Genomic DNA, 24,650 nt, shown 5'->3' with positions numbered 1-24,650 from the left:
GCAGGTGGAGCGGCAGGGTTTGGGTCAAAGCCCCCCCCCTTTAGTACACCGGGGTGTTTCACATCTGCACGCAAAATGGCAGCCGCGGCAGAGGTGGCGCTGGCAGCCGGGCCCGTGGGCGATAATGGGCTCGTATAAAAGACAGACTGTCTATTGAAAAGAAACACTAAGCCAGCTTCCGAGCTCATTAAACAGTTCCTCTGCAGCTTTGATGTCGCCGCTTGTTTAATGTCTGACACTGCAGAAGAATTCTGGCTGCTTTACTGTCTTGTAAAAGAAACAACTCCATAAATCACAAAGCCTGTCGTAGTTTAATAGTAAACAGCTTGGCTAATTGAAGCTTAATATTTTATCTTATTACAATTAAGGACATCTCTTGTCCAAAGACATGGCGGAGCCAAGGGGGTGACCATTTACTGCTGCCATTGGGTGAGCCAGCTGCTCAAGGCTGTAGAGTGATCAACAGATATAGAGGCTTCATAATTGTATTAATTACAGCCAAGGGTTGTTACATTGTTGAAATGACATTAAGCATCCAGTGAACATGGATGATCGGAGAGGGGAGAGGAAACTGGGAAATTTGAGTTCTGCTCTTTGGTGACGAAATGGTAAGAAAAAGTGTCACTATCCTCGCTCCTGCTTCTCTCTGCAGAAACCCAGCCTTTTTTCCCAATCCCTTCAGGGCAGGAGGGAGGGGAGGTGTTAATGAAGTAAAACATTGGCGAAAGCAACAGCAGATGACGTTTATGTCAGCCCCAAATCCCAATCAGACTGCAAAAGACGGCGGGGATCGAGCTGAAATCCTTACATCGCTCCCGGATTGATAAAAATGGGGGAAAATCGCCTCTTTCATCTTCAAAGGAAAGACTGTACGTAATTCCTACCATGCCGGGAATAAACGGTGGAGCAGATAACAGCATGTGTTTTGGCTGGAGAACCATCTGAACCGTGTTCGCACTTATCTGACGGCGTCCCATAAATACAAGCGCTTTGATTTCCAGCGCACAGGATGGGGATAATCTTAGAGAGGGGCCTTAATGGTACCACAGGCTCTTAAACAGAGGTCACGGCTTGATGGATTAGATCTATTAGACTAATGCCAAAAAAGCTACAAATGGGGACACATTTGAAACAGCTGTCAGAGATTGCCATGCAATTGAAATGATGGATGAATAGCCCCAGCATTTTTTTTCTTCTATGCTAATCTAAAAACTGTCAGAGTTAGGACCCCCCCCCCCCCCCCAACTTCCTCAGACATGATGACATTGAAAAAAACGAGAAAATAAACCACAAAGAAAATTAGAAACATTATCCAAAGGGTTTCATAGTGATGTCATTTATCTGATATGAAGTCACTGGAGCGATTGCACAGCTTTGTTTGTAATTGTCAAAGACCGAGTTGGGCACACACTCACTCATGTGGAAATGAAGAACATGCACAGATTTAAGTGCAGGAATGTACTCCCTCACACTCACACTCACACTCACACACACACACACACACACACAAACACACAAAACACACACTAACTGTTGTACATTAGGAAAATGAAAACATTTTAAACACATCCATATGCAAACAATTGAAAAAACTTTCAGTGATCATCAGCATATTGACAGACATTACGTGAAGGTGAACAGAAAAGTGATTATTTTACATGTTTATTAGCTTGATGGGAAAACATTATATAAATCACTATATAGCAAATATTCCATGGATATAAAATTCAAATTCAAGCATATTACAGTGTATCAAGTATGTATGTGTTTGTTTTTGAACGACTAACATGTATTGTGGCAAAAAAGTGACACACTACAGTGTGTTTGTGTCAGACGAGGTGACAAGAAAAGGGATATTTAACAAATGTAAAACTTCAGATATATCAAAAAAATCTAAAGAGACAAATCCAAAATGAAGGAAAAGCCGTCAATAAAGGTTGGGAGTCTGTAACCTCCAGGATTTACTTGGTACAAATAAAAGAGGGGAAGTCGACTTAAAAGAGGGTTGGAGGGGTGACAGGGTGAAATTGTGGGCAGTAACGGGAGCTTCTTTGTTTTTACTTATCCTCACATTTCTGGCTTGGGTACGCACCATGGGGGGTGCGGTGGGCGGGGTGAGAATGGCGGCCTGGGGCAGGCTGGCGGGGAAGGGCGTGAAGGTGTGCTGATGGGTGTGTTGGTGCTGGTGCATGTGCTGGTGTTGGTGAAACTCGGCCCTCAGGAGCGAGACGGGGGCCAGCGGCGAGGCGGACGGCCCCCGGCCGCGCTCCGAACTCTGAACCAGGAAGCGGTTGTTCAGCTCCTGCCTCAGGAGGTCATGCTCTGCAAGAAAGGAGAGCGAGGAAAACCCAAAAAAAAACAAAAAACGAAAATAACAAAAAAAGAAGGGGAAGGAAATTAAATAAAAAGAAAGAAAGAAAAAAAGGTCGGGAGGGAAGGGTGGGACACAAGAAAAAAAAGGCACGGGCGCCCAGTCAGTCTTCACAACAAGGATAGAAGAAGGAAAATATTCACCTGGCATTCTCTGTTTCTCCAGCTCATGCTGTGAGGGTTTTCTACGTGGGGACTCATTGGTGGTGGTAAGAGAGTTGCCTGTGACAATGTGCCAATCAGAATCCCCGAATGAGGCTGGCAATACATGATTGGTTGGTTGAATGATATCAACAGGCTGGTATCTAAAGACAAGAGAGAACCAAGAGTCATCCCGGCAGAAAACACACACAGGCCTGCCCTCTAATAGAATGTCAGCGCACAACTGGCACATTCATGATTTTTTAATTTTTTTTCTTTTTGGAGATGTCCTTTGTTGTTGAAGCCACCATTTATAAAAACAATTCATACAACAAACCTAAACGAAGACTCTAGTTGTTGAGATGTGCTAGAATTACAGTGCTTGCTCTCAGCCCAAAAATGCTATTGTCCAGTTGTTAGCTGACATTTTCCACTGACTTATCCAAGGCCTTCTACAGTGACCTTCTGGAAATTTCAACACTTGGTTAAAAACAGTGAATTGATTTTGTCTTGCTCTACAGTGGCTTTACATAAGAGTACAACTGACATCCATTATCCCTTTCCATGCCTTAATGCTGTAATGTGAAATTTACTTACTGAATTCCTCAAAAGGTTTTGGAACTACTGATGAGGTGATACGAGTCATGAGTAACTGCTGCGTCAACAAGCTTGCATAACTAATAATATTCATTAATACAATCCAGAAATAAAAAACCCCTACTCAAAGGACCTTAATGTAACCTTCCTGTCTACTACTATTTGCTCCAAAATAACATCTTCTACTGCATAAATATTCTTTGTGACTTATTCATAATTTTACCTCCAGGAAACTATGTAAAGGAACAGAAAATGGACTAAAGATATCTGTAGAGAATCCTGGGGGCAATCTCTTTGTCACAAGGTAAAGCCAAAACGAAATGTGCTTCTGATTCATGAGAAAGAGACGTCTTTTACACAGAAAGAGCCAATTCATGTGAAATCAGGAGACTCATCTGAGTAAATTTAGCAGTTAAACATAACTAGAAGCATCAAAATAGATGAAAAAGGATCATACTCTTGGATTTAAAGAATTTTACACAACAGAAGGTACACTTAATGAAACTGAAATGTAATAAGTGAACAATTGCCAGAAAAAAACATTAAACAAAAAATTTTGTCCACCTTCTTAAATTGCATGAATCAAAGTAGGTAAAAGTCTGATTAACCCTTCAACACCAGAGCTTTAGTTCCAGCATTGACATTCCTTTAACTACTGTAACACTTCAACCGTTAACGCAATTTATGGAATTCCAGAGGATTATGAAACAGGAAAAAAACAGCTTTACTCTGATATGGAACAGTTCACAGTAGTGAAGTGCTTACACAATTAACGTAAAACAGTTCGCCTCAAGTTAATCATGTAAACGGTTAACGAGTTAGGGTATGCAAAAGAGTACCGGTATGTGTTATCTGGGTGTTTCTGGCAGCATCTCCTGTGTTAAAAGGCTACTTATTTTTCCAATTTTCAGATTTGAATCTATAAGTATAGCAAAAGGAATATATCCTATTTCCAAATGTAGACATTGCCTTAAACAATTTGAATTATTCAAAGGTATAAAAGCATGTTTAGCAGTTTATTCACTGAGATTTGATCTGGAAGTATGAGAGCAGCTGGCACTGAAGGAGGAACTTGCACACAAAGTTAAAGCAATTCTGTGCTAATGGTGTCTACTTCACAGCATTTTCTGCCACAAGTGAAACGGTTTCAAATAAATAAACGTAAAGAAATTAATGTGTTTTCTGCCTTATAAGGCGCCCATACAAGCCTTAATTTTTTCCAAAAAATGACAGTGTGCCTTTTAATCCAGCGGGCCTTATATGAATTTTGGATGTGGTTACTGATGTTGGAGCGATTTTAAGAGGTATATGCCAAAATGTTAGTCTGTTTTATTTTTTTAGTTTCAAACATAATTGTTTCATAATTGTGAATATGCTAACATCGCAGCACTGTCAGACAAGGCTATTTTTTTTACATGGAACTAACAAGGTTGAGAGTCAGCATAGTAACAGTAACGTTTGTTTTAGCGCCATCAGTCTAGTTTTTTTTACATATTCCAAACATGGTTGGGAGTTACAGCTGTTGGAAATAGGCTAACTTGGCTTAATGTATTACAAACAAGTTCTAGAATTACTGTGAACACAGTTAATGAAGTCTGACTGACAGACCTCTCTGACTCTCTTGTCTTGCTTAAGGTGCCTTTGAAAACATATAAAAATAGACCATTCAGTGACGATATATCTAATAATACGGTGCGCTGTATAGTGCAGAAAATAGGGTAACTTAAAAAACATTTTTTGCCTGTTAACGCTAATTTGAAGCAGCTAAAACTGGTTCTCCTCCAACATTTACATCTAAACTGCATGGAAACGTCCTGGATGTTGATCCCTCCAAAAATTGATGCAAATCAGAAGTTTGCATCTGCACAGAGGTGTAAGTGTCGCAGCTCACCTGGGTAAGGGGTGCCGGCAGGGTGTCCAGGCACCACTAAGCTATTAGTTGGTAAGGTCGGTGGTGGTGGCAGTGTTGCTGGGGTTGCAAACATGGCCGAATGGCGATGGGCCGGGCTCCGTAGGGAGGAATAGTGCGAGGTAGAGAGGTTGGGTATAGACAGAGGCAAGGCTGAAGCTGAGGATGGCAGTCCACCAAGGTGGTGAGGGGATGGGGGCAGGTGTTTGGAGAAACCCACCGGACTGCTGCTGTGACTGTCCATTTTACCAAAAACAAAGACACAAGACACAAACAAGCTCTATTACAATACGATGGTTAAGGTGTTTATGATGGGATGCCTTCATTCACAATACTGGCATTCCGATGTACAGTGTTCACTCGTTTATCGCGGTAAATCTGCAAAGTAGGATTATAGCGATAAAACCCCTAACTACACACTTTATTCAATTTTCTCAGAGAAAAAAAATACATTTTTATATTTTGCTCACCTGTTTAACTCTCAAAGGTCAAAAACCTCATAGAAAAGTCCAGTATTATATATTTTAAACAAAGATCTGATCGGGATTAAAGATTTATGTAATTTATCTAGTTCTAATTCTATTAAGGAGACATGTCACACATGTTATTAATTCAAAAGGTCTACAGCCAATCAGAACGCAGAACACATGGTGTGGTAAAAAAAACAAAGCAAAAACAAAAAAAACAGCAAGCCCGCAAAAGGTCAACCACTATATAGTGAGGGAATACTGTAATACAAAAAATTCTACAATCTTTGCTTGTCCTTAATAATAGACATGAAATGAAAAATTATATTTTTAATGTTTAATCCAAGTAACTTTTAAGAAAAATTCAAATATTTATAATGACTTAAAGTTTAGAAATGTCGAATATTCTGTTTGCAATGAGAAGATGAGATGGAGTCGGAAACAGTGGACAAGCCTGTGTTTTTCACACTATGGTTCAATGAAAACAGTAAATCTGACAGCTGGTTATTTCAAGTTCATTGGGTGGAAAATCAATATCCTCATGAGAACAGTCAATGTCTTGTGGAAAATAGATCTGTCCGCTGGACAATATCGCATTCATTCTGGAATTTTTCTATGATAATTTCTTTTTTTGAAGGACTCCACCAGAATAGCAGCAGGAGAACATTACATGAAAGCAGCAGCATCACTACAGGACCAACTTAAGGCAACTTCCTGGATGCTTGATTTTCTCTTCTTGCTATTCATCACTTTCGCACTGATTTTCAAACACGTTTTCAAATGGAAATTCTCAAATAGAAAATTTTCTTGAAACGCCAGCCCAGTGTGTGTGATTTTTCAATGTGACGGATCAATTTTTTAGGTTGATAATAAAGAAAAAACAAACAAAGCCGCAGCAGCAATAGTTTACCTGATGTCGTGGAGGCTGCTGCACTGATGCAGCGGGTGATGCAGCTGATGGCCAATGACTGGCCGTGCGTGGTGAGGCGGGAGGGGAAAAAGACGGGGCTCCTGGTGTGCGTGTGGATAAGGAGGGTGGGGCTGGGAATGGGGTGGTGCCTTCAGTAGGGGTGGGGTGGGGAGAGGGGGTGGAGGCTTCAGTTCCTTCTTGACACCAAGAGGAGGAGGGCTGGGAAGAAGGCGTGACCTGGGAGGCACTGGCGGGGCAGACGCCGCCGCGGGTGCTGGGGAGCCCGTCGGTGCCGAGGCCGGGGTGGGGCTGGGCACAGGTGGTGCAAAGGGCACCTCAATGCTGCTCTGCTCCTGGCTGCGCTGGAGCCCTGAAAATTTGGCTGAGTTGCAGGTCTTAGACTCTGGACTCTCATTCGTTGGCACACCTGAGAAGAGAAATCACAAAACTTCAAATAAATAAATAAAATAAAAAAAGAAGTATCAGAAGATAAACTATGTTTTAATAATCAGAAACAAAGAGGCGATTAGCAATAATCTAAGATAATTATAATAAGGGGTTTCTTTCCCTTCTTCCTGTTTTTGTTCTTGAGCAAAGTTCCTCTTGTTTCCTCTCACTAGGTTCTATTAAGTGGTTAATCGGGTCATTTTCATGCTCGACTATAATCAGATGATCCAATTTCTTCTTGCAATCTAGTCAGTTTGAATAAATCACAGCTAATTAAAGTCAAATGTTGGTGCCCATTCAAGGCTTTGCTGAGCACACAATCTGGCATGAAATAATTATGTTTCAATTGTGCTGTGAGGAGAGATCGTGGCCTCTTATCCTGGCCTCTCTGCCGCGGCAGCGTCCCATCCTTCCTTCCTGTTCTTTCTAAGGATACAGAAAAACACAACAAAGTGCTCTGAAGTCGGCCTCCATCTTTAGCATTGATCCCGGGTCTTTTCAACAGGCTGGTACAATCAGTGAGCGACTTCACATTCTTTTGCTTTTGCAATCCAATCACTGTAATTATGATCTGTTGTGGCAGCAAAATAAAAGTGGAAAAAAAAGAGAAAAAAAGTTACATCTTGATGCATTTCACATGTAGAGGAGGCTTAGAAAGCTCGGAATTTTCATGTAAAAGACGTTTTTGTTGTGTCAGAGTCAGAGGAAAAGCCAAAAAAGTCACAAAGAGATCGAGGTGGAGGAAATGCGAGTACAAGAATGACTGCTATATCAAAGCTGCTGCTGCTGCTGCTGCTGGTAGCATTTGTGTAAAGCAAGAACACTTCAAATGAACCAAAAAATGAGAGAAATAAGGTAATTACTCATTTATAGATAGACGCATAAAGGAGGAGAGAAGACAGCACAGACTTTCATTTCTACAGCTAAAATGTGGCGGCACTTCTGTCAAAAGGCTCACTGGCGTTTCAATTAAAAAAAAAGAAGCTCACAGGCATGTTGGTAACAGGAAAAAAAGCAGGGAGCCGCTATCAAGCCAGCAAGAACTCAACATGCGGCTCTCAAATGGAATATCCAGTCACCATTAACAACCTGCTTAATCTTTCTATTTCTAACATCCATTATAAGGCCAATCAAAATGCAGGAGAGTTTTTTTTTTAATTTGTTTATTCGTTATGCTCCCTCTATCTTACTCCATGGTTTTATGGGAGGCCTGGGGGCTGACTGAGGTGTCACATTTTTCAAATTAAATTTGGGGTCCAGCCGTATATGGAGTTCATGGTTTATATAGGTCTGGGCATCGGTTGTCAGGCTTCTACAAAAAAAAAAGGGGGGGGGGGGTGTGGACTGAAGGCATAGACAGGAAGACAGACACTGACACACAAGCAAATATCCACAGCAGAAATGTCGCCAGTGGGTGATGTTGCCATAGCAACCAGTTCTAGCAGACACAATGCAAGGCGAACGATTCTGGGTAAAATAAATAAATAAAAGTCTCACAGCAACGAGATGGAAAGGAGAATTTCTCATATTAATGCCGCTATGTCGGGGCCACCGCGAGTGCCAGGTTATCTTAATGATGATTCTAATGGGCTCTAATGGAGGCAGGGAGGTATCATCCTCATTAAAATCTCACTAAAAGCCAAGACGCGAAAAAATATGAATACAACAACAACAAAAAAAAGACAAAAAGATTTCATTTGCATATACGACTGAAACCCAAAGGGAAAAATTTGTGAAAGAAAGCTAATGCTATGTCAAAAGCTCCTTTGCTTTAGAACTGAAGTAAAATTGATGTGAGCAATGGCAAAGATTAAAACGCAACGTTCTTACATGGAACCACTTGAAAATTGTACTTTTAACAACCATCCCAACACAGGTAACAGTTTAGAGTAAAATCACTTTGATAGATTACTTCTACAGAGTGCCTTTTTTATTTTAAAGTTGTTTTTTTTCCCCCAGCAGCTATTTTGAGTGCAGAACCACACGGAGCACTGATGACAGGAACGCCTTTGACAGATGCCACCTAAGGCCTGTATGCCGCAAAATCACAGCTCCTTCTCAACAGATAACATCCTTTTGCCTCAAACCCACAGAACTGTCAAGTTGAAGTTCAAGCATTTCAGTAGCTGCTAAACCCTGCATTGTTTTGCTCTTGTTTTCCTGTCAGGGCTTGGAATACACTTTGCCACCAATCACCTGCTGCAAAAGAAAAAAAAACAGCAGGCAAGCCACAGGCGGTCATGTGAAGCAAATGCCACATGAGTGTGTGTGTGTACAAAAAAAGGTGAGGTAGGGGAGGTGGGGGTAAGTCCTTGAGCCTTCCAAGCAAACCTGAGCAGATGGTGCAAGTGAGTCAGGCTGGTTGGAGGGCAGCCCAGTGATGGGAGGTGGCTCCCCTCGCCCATTAGCTGGGTTAGTGCACTAGGGGGACGGGGAAATTCCCGAGGGAGGTGTTGGCAGGCCTGCTCACCAGATGACATGTCATCCCAGTATTGATCTTTTTATAGTTGTTCCTGTGGCCCTGCTTACTCAGGGGAATTGAGTCTCGCCTTGGGCGCACGTGCCTTAGTTTGGAGCGATATGAGCCTGCAACTTGGGAGGGGCAGAAAGAGGAAGGACGAGGGGGTGGGGGGTGTAGCTGAGGTAGCAGACGGACTACAAGCCGCTGGGATTTGCTGCTTATGACTGATGTGTCCAAGCGGGGAATCTGGGATGATCGCAGTGTCGCCACACAGCTGTTCCTGCCTGCGATATCCTTCACATGTGACCCTGTTCGTCCCTGTGGAACATCTGGAGGGCTGGCACTGATATGGTCCTATGTGGCCCTGACGACAGATGGTCCAGCTCGGACTAGCGTTGACCAGTCTGGAATTGCTCAGCACACATTTCTAGGAAAGCAGGTCTCCACTGCATGACTAAGGCCCGGTTTAAACTTCATTGGTTGCAAAGGCCATCATCTGCAATTGTAGTACAATTGCATGCATATCGCGCCATTTAACCTCTGCTTATTTAGAGGCATTAGAAGGTGGAGCGAACTTGATCTAGAAAATTGTTTATTAAAACAACATTACTGCATTCTAAATACAAGAGGGGTTAGACAATCTTTCATTTTGTTTTAACTTTACTAGACTTTTTTTTTAAACATAACATTTTTACAACATATTTACTTTCTAATGCAACCATAACTTCAGCTATGTTTGATAAAAGTATGGAGCAGATGGTAAATGCCTTCATATTTAACTTTTTTTTTTTTAAAGATAAATGTTTGATATGTTGAGACTTTTAAAGTACAAAAAAAGAAAAGAAAAGAAAAACCTAGATGCACCACCTACCTTGTCCTGTTTGCACAATTTATTAACCCCAACTAATTATTTGACTAACTAATTTAACTGATTATTGACTTCAGGAGGAAGAAGTCCAACCTTCAGCCCATCTACATCAATGGGGAATGTGTGGAGAGGGGGCCCAGCTGCAAGTTCTTAGGAGTGCACCTAGATGCAGACATCCAATGGAACGCCAACACCTCAAAGGTTGTGAAGAAGGCCCAACAGCGTCTACACTTTCTGAGTTCTCAGGAAGACCCATCTGAAGAGGGAGCTGCTGAGAGTCTTTTACCGCTGCTCCATTGAAAGTGTGCTGACATATTGCATCTCCGAGTGGTTCTCCAGCTGCACCACAGCACACAAAAAAGGAACTGCAGAGGGCCATTAACACCGCCCAAAAAATCATTGGCCATCCCCTTCCCTCCCTGAAAGACTTCTACAACACCCGCTGTCTAAAGAGGGCATGCAGCATCTTGAGGGACGGAACACACCCAGGACACTGGGTGTTTTAGTGGCCGCCCTCTGGCAGGAGATTCAGAGTGCTGAGAGCACACAATTTGAACTAGTTTTTTCTTTATTTTTCTTTTCCCTATTTATTTATTTATTTATTTATTTATTATAATTATTTTTCTCTAATTGCACTGATGTGGGACAGTATCCCAATTTCATTGTACTTTGTATGAAGTAACACTGTGCAATAACTATAAAGACTCATCTTATCTTTTCTTATCTTATCTTCTCCAAATCCAAACCTATTTATATAGATGTCAGCATCCTAAGAGAAACTTGCATATGAAAAAAACAAGCTTTATATATATAAAAAAGTTTGCTGTATATTGCTACAAAAAAACAAAAACACTAAAAAGCTGGAGACAATCGCATCATCAGGGATAAAAAAGTATAAACGCCACTATGAAGGGTGTTGCAGTTATCCCGGACCGCCCCAAGTGAAACTGGCCAGCCTTAGTATGAACTACACCACACGATTGCAGTAGGAATGCGATTCAATTGACGCAATGGCCGATCGCTATGAAATATATACCAGGCATGAGATAGCTCTGTCATGCCAGAATGCAAAGTCTCTACAAACATAAATATTCATATGTGATGATTTGGTTTGGGAATCAGTCGCTTTGAACCTTTTATCCTTTAAAGTTTTTCCATTTTAAACACACACCTGCAAATTTATGGCCTCATAAATGAAACAAGCCCTTCTGCAAATTTTTCTCCTCAGACTGCAACCCTCCATAAACTAAGGCTGTCCATGCAAATCGGTGTGTGCCATAAACTATCTACTCATGTTGACACTGGTGCCAGTGTCTACAATGACCAGGGAAACCGAACCAGTATGCAAAAGCCTTTTCAGAATAGATCAGATCGTATGCAAAGTGTCCTCATGGTAAAGGTTTGTGAAAGGATAAAAGAACCTTAAGGTCAGTGGATGTTCTCATTTACAAGGCAAATACTGCGGCTGACTCCATTCACGGCTTTGCCAAAGCATAAACAGTCAGGAAGCTGATCAAATGACATGAACAGACAGACATTTAAATCAAGCAGCATATCTGTCAGAGTTTGTGCAAGGTATGCAACGAGCTGCCTTGATCTGCATCCTGCTGGCTTGACAGCAAATCTTCTTGACGGTTGAGCTCACAATGATTTGGGTTTGTAACTCTCTAGACAAGCAATCTGTACAGAGCCAAGGCTTAACTCACGAGTGAGTGAATCTGGAAGATGGCTATAACAGATACTGGCAGGAAACCGCGGTCTTGCCAATCAACACTTCATAGCTGTAAGGTATTCACTTGTACAAAAAAAAGGGAAGGGTTTGAAGGGAACGCTTTTGTGTGAGTGGAACAGAAAGTCTGAGCACACTCTAACTTCTGTTTTAGTAATAATTTCATAGGACAAATTTGTGATTTTCCATAACAAGATTTAATCCGCTTCAAACTGGTAAGCAAAAGTGGATTCAAGGTAAAGCACTGAGATGTTTATTGGAAGGGAAACATAGGAAAAGTTGACCAAAAAAAGACAGGGACAGATGGCAATTATTTTGTTAACATGTGAGTTGATAGCAAAAGAATGGGTAGTGAGTTTTTTTAGCGGTAACATCTCAAAGTATATACCTAACAAATTGAGAACCTATATTTGCGTTTCAGAGTTAGCAGCTCAAGCTGAGGAAAGAACAGAGTTTTTTTAAGCTTATCAGATTGTATTTTTCAAGGCAAACAGCAGGGCCCGCATTAGAACTTTAAAGACCAATTCCGATCATCTTTTAAGCGTTTTGAAAAGCGTTCCCAGTGGTCTTTTAATTGCCATTTTTAGCCAAAATAAAAAGAAACGTTTCTAAGGCGTAATTTCTGCAAAGCAACAGTAAGTAGATGTGGGCAGGACTGTTGGCCCTCCTCTTTCTGTCACACATAACTGAAAGCTCTCCGTTTACACACTATTCCGCTAATTTACAATGCCCCCCCCAGTAGCGGTGCAACAAAAAAAGGTGAGTAATATTGAAGTTTCCAGACATACAGTTTTGAGCCAAGTGGATGCATCAGAATGGAGCGGAGCAGGGAGCTCGTGTCCCACCCAGCACATTTACTACATCACAAATACAATCTTTTCCACATGGCATTTTTCACCTGCTCCTGATTCACAATGATTTGACTAAAGAAATAATCATAAATGCACCTTTAAGCTCAATTTCCTTTATCTATGTTCACCATCGTTAGAAAAATGCCACTGAAAAGTTAAAAACAGGATTTTCCTTGAAGTGGGTCTTTAACCTGCATGTTCCAGCGCTGTTCCCAAAGGGACAAACGGACATTAACCCCTGGCAAAACTCACACTTCCTTTCCTGCTCGCTGAGAATCCACACGGGCCCTTCCCCATGCTGAGCTGCTTGCAGCAGAGCTCTGTGACATCCATCAGGCTCGGCTTCTTATGACCACAGCTGGGTCGTCTGAGGTCAGTGCCACTCAGTTCCGCTAAATAAAAGGGTGGACGTCTTGAAACTTTCCACAGAAAAGCCCAAGTCTAATGGCTGTTCTGATGCAGCCCACCCTGCCAGTCAGGAATTTGACCCCTTTCACTGCCACTGACCCCTCACCAGCTCCTGTGACCCCTCTTAGTTGGAGGCCACTGAGCACAAACAGCTGACTTATAGAGGAAGGGGAGGGGATGATCTGGGCTTTACGGATGAATTTTGTGCCGAAAAGAAGAAGAGGCTCCAGGAGTTATTTGTTCAATGCTGCAAGCACTCGCCTTATTATTTCATTAATTAGCATGAAACGCCTGCCTGATGGACTTGAACGCTGCAGCAGCAGCTGTCTCAATTGATTATAGCAGTGGACTTGGTGCTGCAATTATCGAGGTGACTGGAGACAACGCCTGCCACTTCTAATAAAGGACCTAACTGCTGCTTCCCACATCAGAGCTTAGCAGAGGGAGGACAACGGCTGCCTCCCTGCGTCTCCCATACCTTTAAGACCTTTCCAGCCCCCCTCAATAGGCCGCAGTTGAGCAGAGTGTGGACTGCAGCTCTAGAGCAACATGTCAGCTTTACTTAAGCTCGGAGAAATGCCGGAACAGTATCACTTTGGTGCCCTGCAGGAAAGCATCCACTATTAGCCCACCAGCTGACTCACAATCCACTCCAAGTGGAAGGAGATGGGGCAGAAATGAAAGGGCAGAACAGGAAAGAATGTTTAAGACACAATAGACTTGTAGCTTTTGTGGACGAGGCTTCAAGTCCATGCAGAAATGCAGGGAGCGCTCACCAATGTAAACAGAAGCACCTCCGTTCCGTCATGTATGAACATGCAACAAACCCGCACGTCAAGAAGAGGATGTAATATCACCTTTCAGAGCCATACTCATTACTTCTCATTGGGCTGAAAATGGTTGAGGGAAAATCTTTCAACAAATCTGAAGTGGCATGACAGTAGTCTAAAGAGCCGGCATGTTTTTCTTTTCCTCCTTTCTCATCTCTGTTTTCTTTTTTCAACCCTCCATGCTTAAAGCAAAGTAACAATTAGAAGCTGACAGTTGCTAACTATTCACCTTTCCTCGCCAACTGTTTTGACATCTGCAGCCAGTGCAGTTAAGTGCAATGAAAGATGTAAGACAAACACCTAAAGCAGCATATCACATTTTCTCAAGTGCTTTGCGGATTCTGATGTTTGCTGATAGTCTGCAAGATAAAGTGAGGCATTTCATGAGTTCTTCACCTGCTTCACGGATCTCTAGAAGGACTTCCTGATGTGAAACAAAGCTAGTTTTATCACAAAAAGCTTGTCAGGTGCGGGCATCGTTTTTAGGGACTACAATTCTTTTCGCTGGGGGAGTGAGTGAGACGTCACCATAGAAAACAGCTACAGGCTCCAACCAAATTAAGTTGATTGAGTTGGCATTTTTTTGGCAGACATATACTGTCATGTTGGAGCCCTCATCAGTGTTGCTACCCGATCTGTAACAATTACCCGATCGGTCCAAACATACGCAAATATTACGTAACTTCCTCTTTGTGGCCAACATCGCGAAGGTTTGATAGCAATTTGATTTAGATCAGCTTCTGTAATTTGTATATTTTTTGTACATTTGTTGTCCCAAGATTGGAAAGATGAATTAACAAATAATAATTAAAGCAAAATAAAAATGTTCCTGACAGTTCTGCCTCCTTTACAACTGGACATGCATTTTTGCCTTTCTCATCAACGGAAAGCTTCTCCTAGCTGATTTACAGCGCTGTAAAATAAAAGAATGTTGCCTAAAAGCAGCACTATATCTTATATTGGTGTCATTACATACAATGAAAATCTCACATGTGTGACAGACTGACAGCCACACGGCTTGAAGTTATTCTCTCTGTTTGATCGTTTTTATTTTTATAAGTGGGTAAAATATAAAGATTTTAAGAGGTTATTATTGTTATTAACATCTGAAGACATACTCCGACTGTAAAATGTTTTAGCGAAAGTAAACACATTTTGCGCATTTGTGGACCAATCGGGGATCTGTTACAGATCTTGTAGCGTCAGTCAGTAAAGCAGTGATTGGTCCGACTCAGTCTCAGTCTAAGTTTCTATATATTTTGAACGATTGACGTAAAACCACATATTTTCATTGCGGGAACGGATTGGTCAGTTTAAATAACTTGAACTACAGAAAAAATGGCATGAAAAAAAGGATTATCAAGAATATGTTAAAAATGGTGGCAGAGCAAGAATAGAATGACTGAGTAATAGTTGTTTCATTCTCTATAGAAAACTATGTGATTTGGGCTTTTTGTAATCTGCGGGTACTTCCTGTTTGGAACGTCAGGGGGGAAGGGTCACTCAGTCCAATTCTCATATACAGTCAATATACAGTCAATATTACAAAAAATAACTGCTTTCAGAAACACGTTGATGCTCTGTAAAGACTTAGTATTGTACGAATAAGGGTGGGAAAAAAAATGTATATACTCGTAAATCATTCACTTTCCCTATTTCATTTATGAAATTACATTTAGTATTTTTTTTAACATTGAGAATCTACTTTTACTATGTATACTGCCGAGCTAACTATAGAGAGCCTCTCTATGACCTCCGATACCAGTCATCCTGGTCTCACGGAGAGTTCGAGTCTAAGAATTTTTGGTGGGTATTTACAGATTATGCCCCACTGTGCATTAAAAGAAGCACTTGAACTCTGGTTTCACACATCAACAAGCCTCTAGGGGGCACTGGCCACTATAGACCCAATGATGTAATCAATGCCACTTCTATAGGAGGTTTATGGTGCAGAGCTGCTTCTCAGCTTACAGAAAGACACCCAGCAGCTGCTAAAGACTAGAGTGGAGATGCTATTTTCTACTATCATGACTTCATGCCAAAAAAGCTGTGTTCTTAAAGAAAACCTTCCTATGGCTGGGTTGTCTTTTGTCTTGTGGGGAACGGCTGAAAAAACAAAAAACATGGGGGTGATGACACACTTAAAGGAACTTGAAATAGCTCTAATTCGTAACCCAGTTAGACAGCCGCACAAACATTTTCACAAAAGCGTTTTCTTCTCACTTCAAACCACAAAGCCTTTTACCGTCACAGAAAGCAAGTCGGTTGGTGGGTGTATCGAATTTGCAAACATATGCTGTCCTTCCTCGCACCTCATTCATCATTCCCGATTGGAGGGAGAGTGAATGACGGAGATAAAGTGACACAAACGCCAGAGAGGGGTCACTTAATAAGGCTGACTTAGGAGCAGAGGGTCAGCTGAAGATCTGTGTAAACTAAACTAATGGACATGAGGCCTGGATCTTGACCTTTTTGGCGGCTGTTAACCAAAACCCACCATCATCTGCTTCTATGTGTGCAGAGAGCACAAAAGCAAACCAGCGCACAAAGAATAGAAAAGCTCCTTTAGGCCGTGGCGTACAACACGCATTAGCAACAGCTTGGGTTGCTACGAGCTGCTGTATTTAATTAAGGTTTTCGAAGTGCGGCAGGAGAACAATTGATTTGTGTGAAATGTAAAGGCTGCATGCCAGTTTGGAGAGATGTGTGAATATGAATAAGTGTGTGACAAGAGGGAGGACAAAATTGGACTCAGAGACAAGCCAAATTCCTTGCAAGATGAAACAGATGACAAACAGGTAAAAAGACAGAAAAAAACAAAAATAAGGAGCTCCAAAAAAGGTCCAATGAGACTGGCTGTCCAAACAAAACAAAATCTAAAGACCCAAATAAAACAAAACAAACACTCAACTGACAAAAACAGTACTAAAGTAGTTAGGGGCATCAAAAATCTAAACACAACACAAAGAAACTACCAGGTTTGCTTGACTTGGTCATGAATTGGAGTTGAAATAAAAAGCTCAAACCCCCATAACATTTTCCTGAAAGCCTTCCCTCTGGCTTCAGCATCCAGTGCTTAGATTATTGTGAGCAGCTAAAAGGTAAGTGCTGGGAGAGTAACGGTCGAGAGTGGGTTTTTAGGACCATAAAATATCAAGACCCAGATGGCTCATCCTCCAAAACATGTCCACTTCACCTCGGCTCCAAAGGCACCTGGTACTGGGATTAGGTCAGAGCCACTGCGCCTCGCTAGCAGTGCGCTGCGGCCAATGAGCACTTGAGTTTTTTTCCTGGACACAGCAGCTGATAAGTAAATATCTTTGTGCTGGCAATAGCTACCCATTGATTTTCTTTCACAGAAACAGAAAAAAAAGCTGTTTGTTTGTTTCACTCTGGCAGATGGGGTCTTTTAACCCTTGTGCTATCCAAGGCACTTTAACGTTGGGAGTTGGGTCATCTAGACCCACTAAACAGTGCGCTGAACCTTTTTTCTTCAATGATTTGTGAACCTCACTGGTGTCCATGGATTACATGAAATCTTTCCACCTTTATCCACTTTTGTCATGGTAGGAATAACACAAGGGTGGGGTCATCTAAGATAGTACAAGGGTTAAAAGTAAATATGGGTGCTCAGAATTTTGTTGAAAATATGACAATCCTGGTAAAGTGAAGGTCACATATCCCCCTGGATACTCACAGTTCAATCGTATATAAAAAATAAGGGGCTCCTTTTTCTGATTCAAGCATTCGTACGTTACTAAGGCCACATCAAAACCCCTGACTGTATTTGAGTAAGAGTGATGTCGTCCATAAGAAATGACTTCTTTCCAGCTCTAATGAAATGAAGTCAATTTGTCTTTTTTTTGGTCATTTTTTTGCAATACGGACGTCGCCATGTTGGATCCAGACGTCGTCAATAAGCAGTGATTGTACTGAGTCTGTCTGAGTAAGTGTTTCTTTGGCAACCCCTCTCCCCAATTAGAAGTGAGCTTCTTGGAAGTCCACACGCCTACAACTTAAAAGGGTGCAACACAAAATGTGCCAATCAAATGTTTTATTGATGCATCCAATTGGCCAGTTAATAACTAGAATAACTTGCACCACAGAAAAAATATCATGAAAAAAATTTGGTTTTATGACAAATAGAATGACTTAGTAAAAGCTGTTTATTTCTCAATAGTAGTCTTAGGGACTTATGCTTTTTGGGACCAGTGGGTACTTCCTATTTGGACGCAAGGGGGGAGGACTCACTCAGTCCAGTTCTTGTATACAGTCAATGGACACAACTTGTAAAATAAACAAGAAAGCAGAATTAAACATTGCTGAAAAACCAAAAGACTAGTTTTAAGGGGACTGCCAACGGGGACAGCTGTTAGTACTCCGCACACATTTCTTCATGGGATTGCTGATGTTGGAACCATCTCTTCCCAAAGCAAACAGCAGAGAAATCCCAGTCCTGCTGCCCCCCCCCAACACAGCAGCATTAACCCAACAGCCCGGGTGGTTGAATCCCTGAATGGGCTATTGCAGTCAGTCGTAGGCCATTAGGAAGGGGCCCACCACAAGGGCCCAGTGGAGGGAAATCCAACAGTAGCCAAAAACAACAGTCAAACAGATGACCGCTTGACTATTGAAAAGGACCACACTGTGAATGTGAATTTTTTTGCACCATTTCAAACACCCCTGAAAAAGCCCAAAATGCAGGCCCCCTCTATGGCTAAGCGAATTACAGCCTGTATGTTACACAGAGCAACGATTAATGGCCCTCATCTGTAACCAAATATATGACCGAACACAAGGCCTTTCACAGCCTTGTGTGTCAAGTTACATCTTTCACCATGTGCTGAGTTCAAGACTATTAGCAAGCCTGTCTCAGAAAACTCTCCAAAGCCAGCCTTCTGTCAAACCTATTCTTCCAGTCCAAGCTTGTGGTATTATAGAATACTTTGTGTTCGAAGGACTAAACACAACCTAAAGAAAGACCACCTGTCTGGAAATATTTGAAGTATACTTTACACAGCAGGTTGATACTTGTTTCAGTCTTGACGTCGTCTCTGTAGTTGGTCTCCATTCTACCCTGAAGACGTTGGCACTTTCTTCAGATACTTGGATGTCCTTGTCTGTCATGGAATCTAAAGCATTTTATTTTTCTCTGCTCCTGGCAACGACTTTTGCATCTCTATAAGCCTCAGTAAATGACTTCTCAAAACATTCAATCCATTACAAGCATGTTTGTAATATCCATCTAGGCTGACAATGATCCCCTTGCCAGCGATTGTATGTTATCCAAGGACCGTGTTTGGCCACAATCACTCACCATCTGGCTTTGACAATGAGCATAACAGCCTCATCTGCAAACAACATTGGCTCCGAACCTCTCCACATAAATGAGCTTAAATTGCACATAGCTCGGAATTGGGATCTTCAAACAAACGTGGAGTGGGGGTGGGGGTCTTGCTGGCAGAATGACTGGAGCTGGGAATAAAGGATTAAAAAAACAAGAAAAACCTGCAAATGATCACAGGCGTCACGCTCTGCATTTCAGGCCTGACAGTGGTGATAAGATGTTGGTTGTGTATTCTCATAAGTAAACAGTAAAAATGCCTTCCACAATGTTGTTGGCTGCATTTCCACTGGAGGAGGAAGAGGATTAAGATTAGACAGAAGATGTGATGAGAGCTGCTGCTCTCTAGAATTATCCTCTCTATTTTTCTCTTTCCTTGTTAAAAAAAAGACCTACATTCATTCAATTCAGATCCATTTCTTTGTTAAAAGAATAGCCAATGTAAATGATCAGTAAGATTGTGCAGCTGCAGATCATCTGTGAGAGATTATCCACCTCTAATGACAGGCTCACACGACAGCTTCCCATTAATTTTGAATCAGGTGATTTTGAAATTTTGTCAAATGCTTCTTGCCTTAAAAAGGAAGAGTTAGGTCAGCCAATCAGATCTCAGGAATACAGTATTATAATACAATCAAATTACCCATGAAAGTGGTCTAATGTCTTGTAAGATCAAATGTAATTTTGAAAACATTTTTAAAAGGTATCACCAATGGACAACCTTAACCATTGGACATGGAACCAGTTTTACAAATAGTAATAAACAATTTAAACATTTTCTATAGAAGGGCACCTCCAAACGAGAGGGACCTGGCTGCAGACAAGATGGTGTTTGGCATCGTTGGCTGAATGCGGAAATTATACAACTTACCCTTACCAGAATTGTAAAAAAAAACTTTTACTAAAGCTTAAAATGGTTAAAAAAGCAACTCTTAGGGTAGCCAGTTAGAATAAAGTCTTTTTCGAGCAATATGGGGAGACTTCAGATTCTGGTTGAGGAGTTTCAGTTCTCGCCGTTGATGTCTGCAGCCAGGGCCTCTTGGTCCAAACCTTTACCCTAAGTGACCCTAAGAGATTTTTGCACCAGATGCCCTTCCTGACACAACCCTGTATGTTATCTGGGCTGGGGACCAGCACAGGGGGACCAAGAGTTTGGCCTCCCTGTGGCTACATAGTTGAGCAGTAGAGTAAAGGGTCTTGCCCAAGGACCCACACTGGATGAAACTCATCAAGCCCCCTCTTGGAAAAGAACCCCGATTTTTCCTTGCACCAGTCCAGGCAACTGACCCATTTAGCTGCTCATAGGAGAGTTCAGTAGTAGATTGAAAGAATTGAAAATAAGAAAGTAATATAAAATCTAATATAAGAGCCCACTACAAACTCAAACGTGTGACTAAAATATTCTCTTTGACAACATCTGATACATTATAAAGAACAAACGTGAGGCAAAAGCCTCAAAACCTTTTTGCTAATCTATCGTAAATGTTCCTCACAGCCTTTAGTGATTTTGTAATTACTCCCCCTCCACAGATAAAGCCGAATCCATATTCAGTCAATGAACACACAGCCACACAATGGACCCTTCACATCCACCTTTCAGTGCGACTCCCATTTACTGTCACAGCCGCTCGCCACCCATGGGCTTCCTGGCACAAATGACATGGGCTGATGGAGCTGAGTGACAGGTGTCAAGCGCCCTGACATGTTACGAAACACTTAACAGTGTTCCTGTTCCTCGTATGAAAATCAATTAGTGACCAAACGCTTTAACGGATGCCAAATTAATATTTTATGCGCTGTGGGCTTTTTGCTCAGAGCAGGCATGTTTTCTAATGGACATAATCGTGCTCTAAGGGAGCCCACAGAGTGCACGGAGTCAGTGTGAAATATTAGCAATGACTTTACAAGCCAGCTAATTGCCATGCATAGAAAATCATGACCACCTTTAAAAGATAGGCTTGTAAAAGCTTTGAAATCACTTCCGGAATCTTATAGAACCAAATCATTATTTCCAGTCAGTTTTTCAAGATGCCAGACCGCAGTGCGCTTGTGGGTGATGCGGCTTGATCTCTTTGACAGTCTGGCGTTCTACATAAATACTACATGACAGGGTAATCATATTTTAAAAAGCCATAAATATTGAAGAATTCAAATAATTTATGGAACAACACAGTGTGACACGATGTGTGTGAGTTGGGGTGTGTGTGTGGGGGCATTTTGTCTCCATTCACACCTCTCTTGCAGCACATGTTGAACGATGGGCAGCAGCAGTGCAAGCTGGGAATTCTGTAATTGCTTTTTCGGTCCCTGAAGCAGGCCTTCCTGCTTTAAATCAAAAAAGGCAATCTCCGTCAGTAATGGCTCAATTAATAATTAAACGTGTGTCTTATCTCTGTTCAGCTTCGCCTATTTATTTTCATATTTCCGACAAGGGCGGCTGCACCACCGGCATTAGCACTATCTACGAAGAGCACTTAATATGAGCTGTTTCATACCAAAACAAACCACTCAGCTCATGAGCCGTTTTCTGGTTATAACCCATAAAATTTTAAATACAATTAAGAATTTGGGCTGGAAAATATTTTGTCTTTTCTTCTCCAAATTTGACAAATAAATACATGTTTGTCAAGAACATTTCTTGCAGAAAAAGTATCAAGTCCCATGGTGGGTGCTATAGGGGGATAAGGGGGGCAGCAAAAACCTTTGCTCCCTACTTGCACCTCAAGTTGTTTGAGTCAATTTTAGTATCATTGCTCAAGAAATCATCAATACAAGCGTTGACTAAATAAAACTGAAATACATATTTTAATCTGTTTATTTGTAATAGCCTTCCACTCTCATCCGCCACCCGTCCAAAGCCTTCTGCTCCCCTTTGATCCATCATATAAAATGTCCTAACTCCGCCACTCTTGAGTGCACAAGCATTTATTTGTATTTTCAACACTTTTTCTAAATATTGTTTGCAACCTGACCCCAACCTATATCCACCAGGAGCAATGTGGGGTTCCGTGTCTTGCCCAAGGACACTTTGACACATAGACGGGCACCGAACTTGCACTCTTCCGATCAGAGGTTGGCCGCTGTACCTCTGGCACCACTCATCAATGCAAGGAAACTGGCGCTACGGCTAACAATAATAATTATTTGGAATTTGATAAACAAAACACAGCAGCTGTTCAAAGGTGGGTTTAGCCCTAGGAGTCTAATAGCTGCTACAGCTACCATCAGGTCCATTTGCTTACTGAGCCTCATAGTTTTGGTTTTTTAGATCCCCTTACAAGTCAGCCTGCCATGACTTTCAGTCTATCGTGTTTCAGCAGAAGTGAAAAGCTTATTAGCTGTTCAGAGGGTCAACCTCAATTCATTATTTAATGGGCAAGAGGCTGCAGCAGTCACTCTGGCAGCCGAGGTTAGCGATACATTACGCTGACCCGGCCAGAGGAGAGCCGTTCAGCCAAATGCGAACATGCTCCATCATCCACCTCACTGTCCCGTGAGCTGCCCTCAATCCCCCTGCCCCTGACCTTGCTGCACCCTCTCCAATCACCGTCCTTTCAGAATCCAGCAGGTGCTGCTACATTTCATTTTTATGGAGGCTTCCAGTGCAGGATCAGCCTTGTAGCTCTGGCTGGGCCAAATAATGGGAGAGGAGGAGATGACGATGTAGACCATAGCCCTTTTATTGACATGCAGCAAACAGCACTGGTGGAACAAAAGCCACTCAGCACCTATTGAGAGAGCGGGCCTGCAGACAGGGTGGTTGATTAGCGATTCGACACAGGGACCCTGGACTGTGTAGCACATAATGAGAGCTTAGGGAGTAAGCCACGAGCCAATGGGGGATAGAGGTACAGTGGGGGCAGTCTAAAGAAAGAAAACTGAGGGGTGGGGCCCTACCATGAGGAATTGATTTCCTATAAAAGCAGATGGGTATGAGTAAAACGACACACACAATAACAAGCACGTGCATGGGCTGCTCTTAAATCCTTAAGCTACAGCATTGGTAATGTGTTTATACATAAACAACAGTTAAGGGATAAGCCTTAATTCCACTGTTGACAAGTTGTTCGTGCACTTTTTTTTTGGTTTGTTTACTTCAATGTCAATTAAGCAAACTGGCCCTGCATCTCCAATGAGCGATAACTTAAGTGAGGGGCGAACTTTCATGTCATAGAGCCTCTTTCCCCCTTAACACAACAGTAACCTCATCTTCACCTTTTATGTGACCTCAGAGAGATGCTAACAGCGTCAGATTTGCATGATGGCAGATGCTGGCGCTTTCTTTCCACTTCTCCCATTTTGCACACTTTCCTCCTCCTTTGTTCCGCTGGTCTAATCCAGTACGTGTGGGCCGGTAAGTTTAATGGAAACAATTTATTAAGTCCGGCTTAAAATGCCATCTGCAGCTAAGCCTCCCAAAGCCGCTAAGCTCCTAGTTTCGCCCCGGAGCTTGCTGTGTTCACGCTTACTGTAATGCTCTGTTTAAAATGAGCACAACGGGTCAAAATTAATCAGGATTACAAGGGCACAAATCCACTTCAGAAATGGGTTTTCGACCAATCTTTTGCCTGCTATCCCAAGATGCTCAGGTTTGTCTAGTGGAAGGCACATTGTGTGGGTTTGTTATCACAGCTTGGCTGGTCTGCACAACAGTGCTTCACAAAGGGTCTGATGAAGAATTGTGTACACTAGGACTGCACAAAAAAAGACAAATATTTATTGTAAACGCAATATCAGCCTGTGCGATATGCGTATAGCCAAAGAATCCGTAAACTCTGATAAATAGTTATCTTAAAGTGCCACTCCGATCATCTTTTAATCTATTTCAAAAGCATTTCCAGTGGTCTTTTCATTATGACTATGCTGTTTTAAGCCAAAAGGATAAATTTAAGTTTATTGGAAATTCGTCTCTGAGTTGTGGGCGGGACTGTTGCCGCAGAGTACGCCTGCCCCCATTTCCCATCATCCCATTGTTTACACGCTCTCCTGCTATCTTACAGCCTGTCACAAACCCAAGATATCATTACCGGTGCAACAACAATGGTGAGCAATATTACCCCTATCTAGCTGGTTTTGAGCTAGATACCAGCTCAGACGAAGAAAACAAAGACGAATGGATCTAGTCGTTTACAAGTGGATGCATCAGAATAAAGCGGAGTAGAATTTGTGGTGTGACAATTGTAGGTCCTACACCTACAAGCTTTTTCTAGCAAAAGACTTTGAATAAACAAACACTTAGAAATGTTTTTTAGCGTCATTTTCTTTAAATATGTCCCCCATCATCAGAAAAATGCCCCAAGAATGTTATAAAAACCAAA

The 24,650-nt window shown here is 41.9% G+C and overlaps 1 protein-coding gene across 7 annotated transcripts in view; it reads right to left on the bottom strand.

The window, feature by feature from the left end:
• The window catches only part of fbrsl1 (fibrosin like 1), a 358,066-nt gene that overhangs the window by 14,832 nt on the left and 318,584 nt on the right, over positions 1-24,650 (bottom strand). For 5 of the 7 annotated variants that reach the window (XM_023958683.1, XM_023958687.1, XM_023958684.1 and 2 more), the window contains 3 exons: positions 6,395-6,821; positions 5,000-5,253; positions 2,072-2,322 (listed from right to left, as the gene is read on the bottom strand). In XM_023958683.1, coding sequence (XP_023814451.1) covers positions 2,072-2,322; positions 5,000-5,253; positions 6,395-6,821 — 932 coding nt within the window. Of the gene's footprint in view, positions 1-2,071; positions 2,323-2,514; positions 2,676-4,999; positions 5,254-6,394; positions 6,822-24,650 lie in introns of all 7 variants that reach the window. The other 2 variants (XM_023958685.1, XM_023958688.1) reach the window with 2 other exon arrangements.

This window comes from Oryzias latipes, chromosome 9 (assembly GCF_002234675.1).
Source record: "Oryzias latipes chromosome 9, ASM223467v1".
NCBI lineage: Eukaryota > Metazoa > Chordata > Actinopteri > Beloniformes > Adrianichthyidae > Oryzias > Oryzias latipes.
Note: the sequence above shows the minus strand (reverse complement) of the source record. Positions and strands in the feature narration are given on the sequence as shown.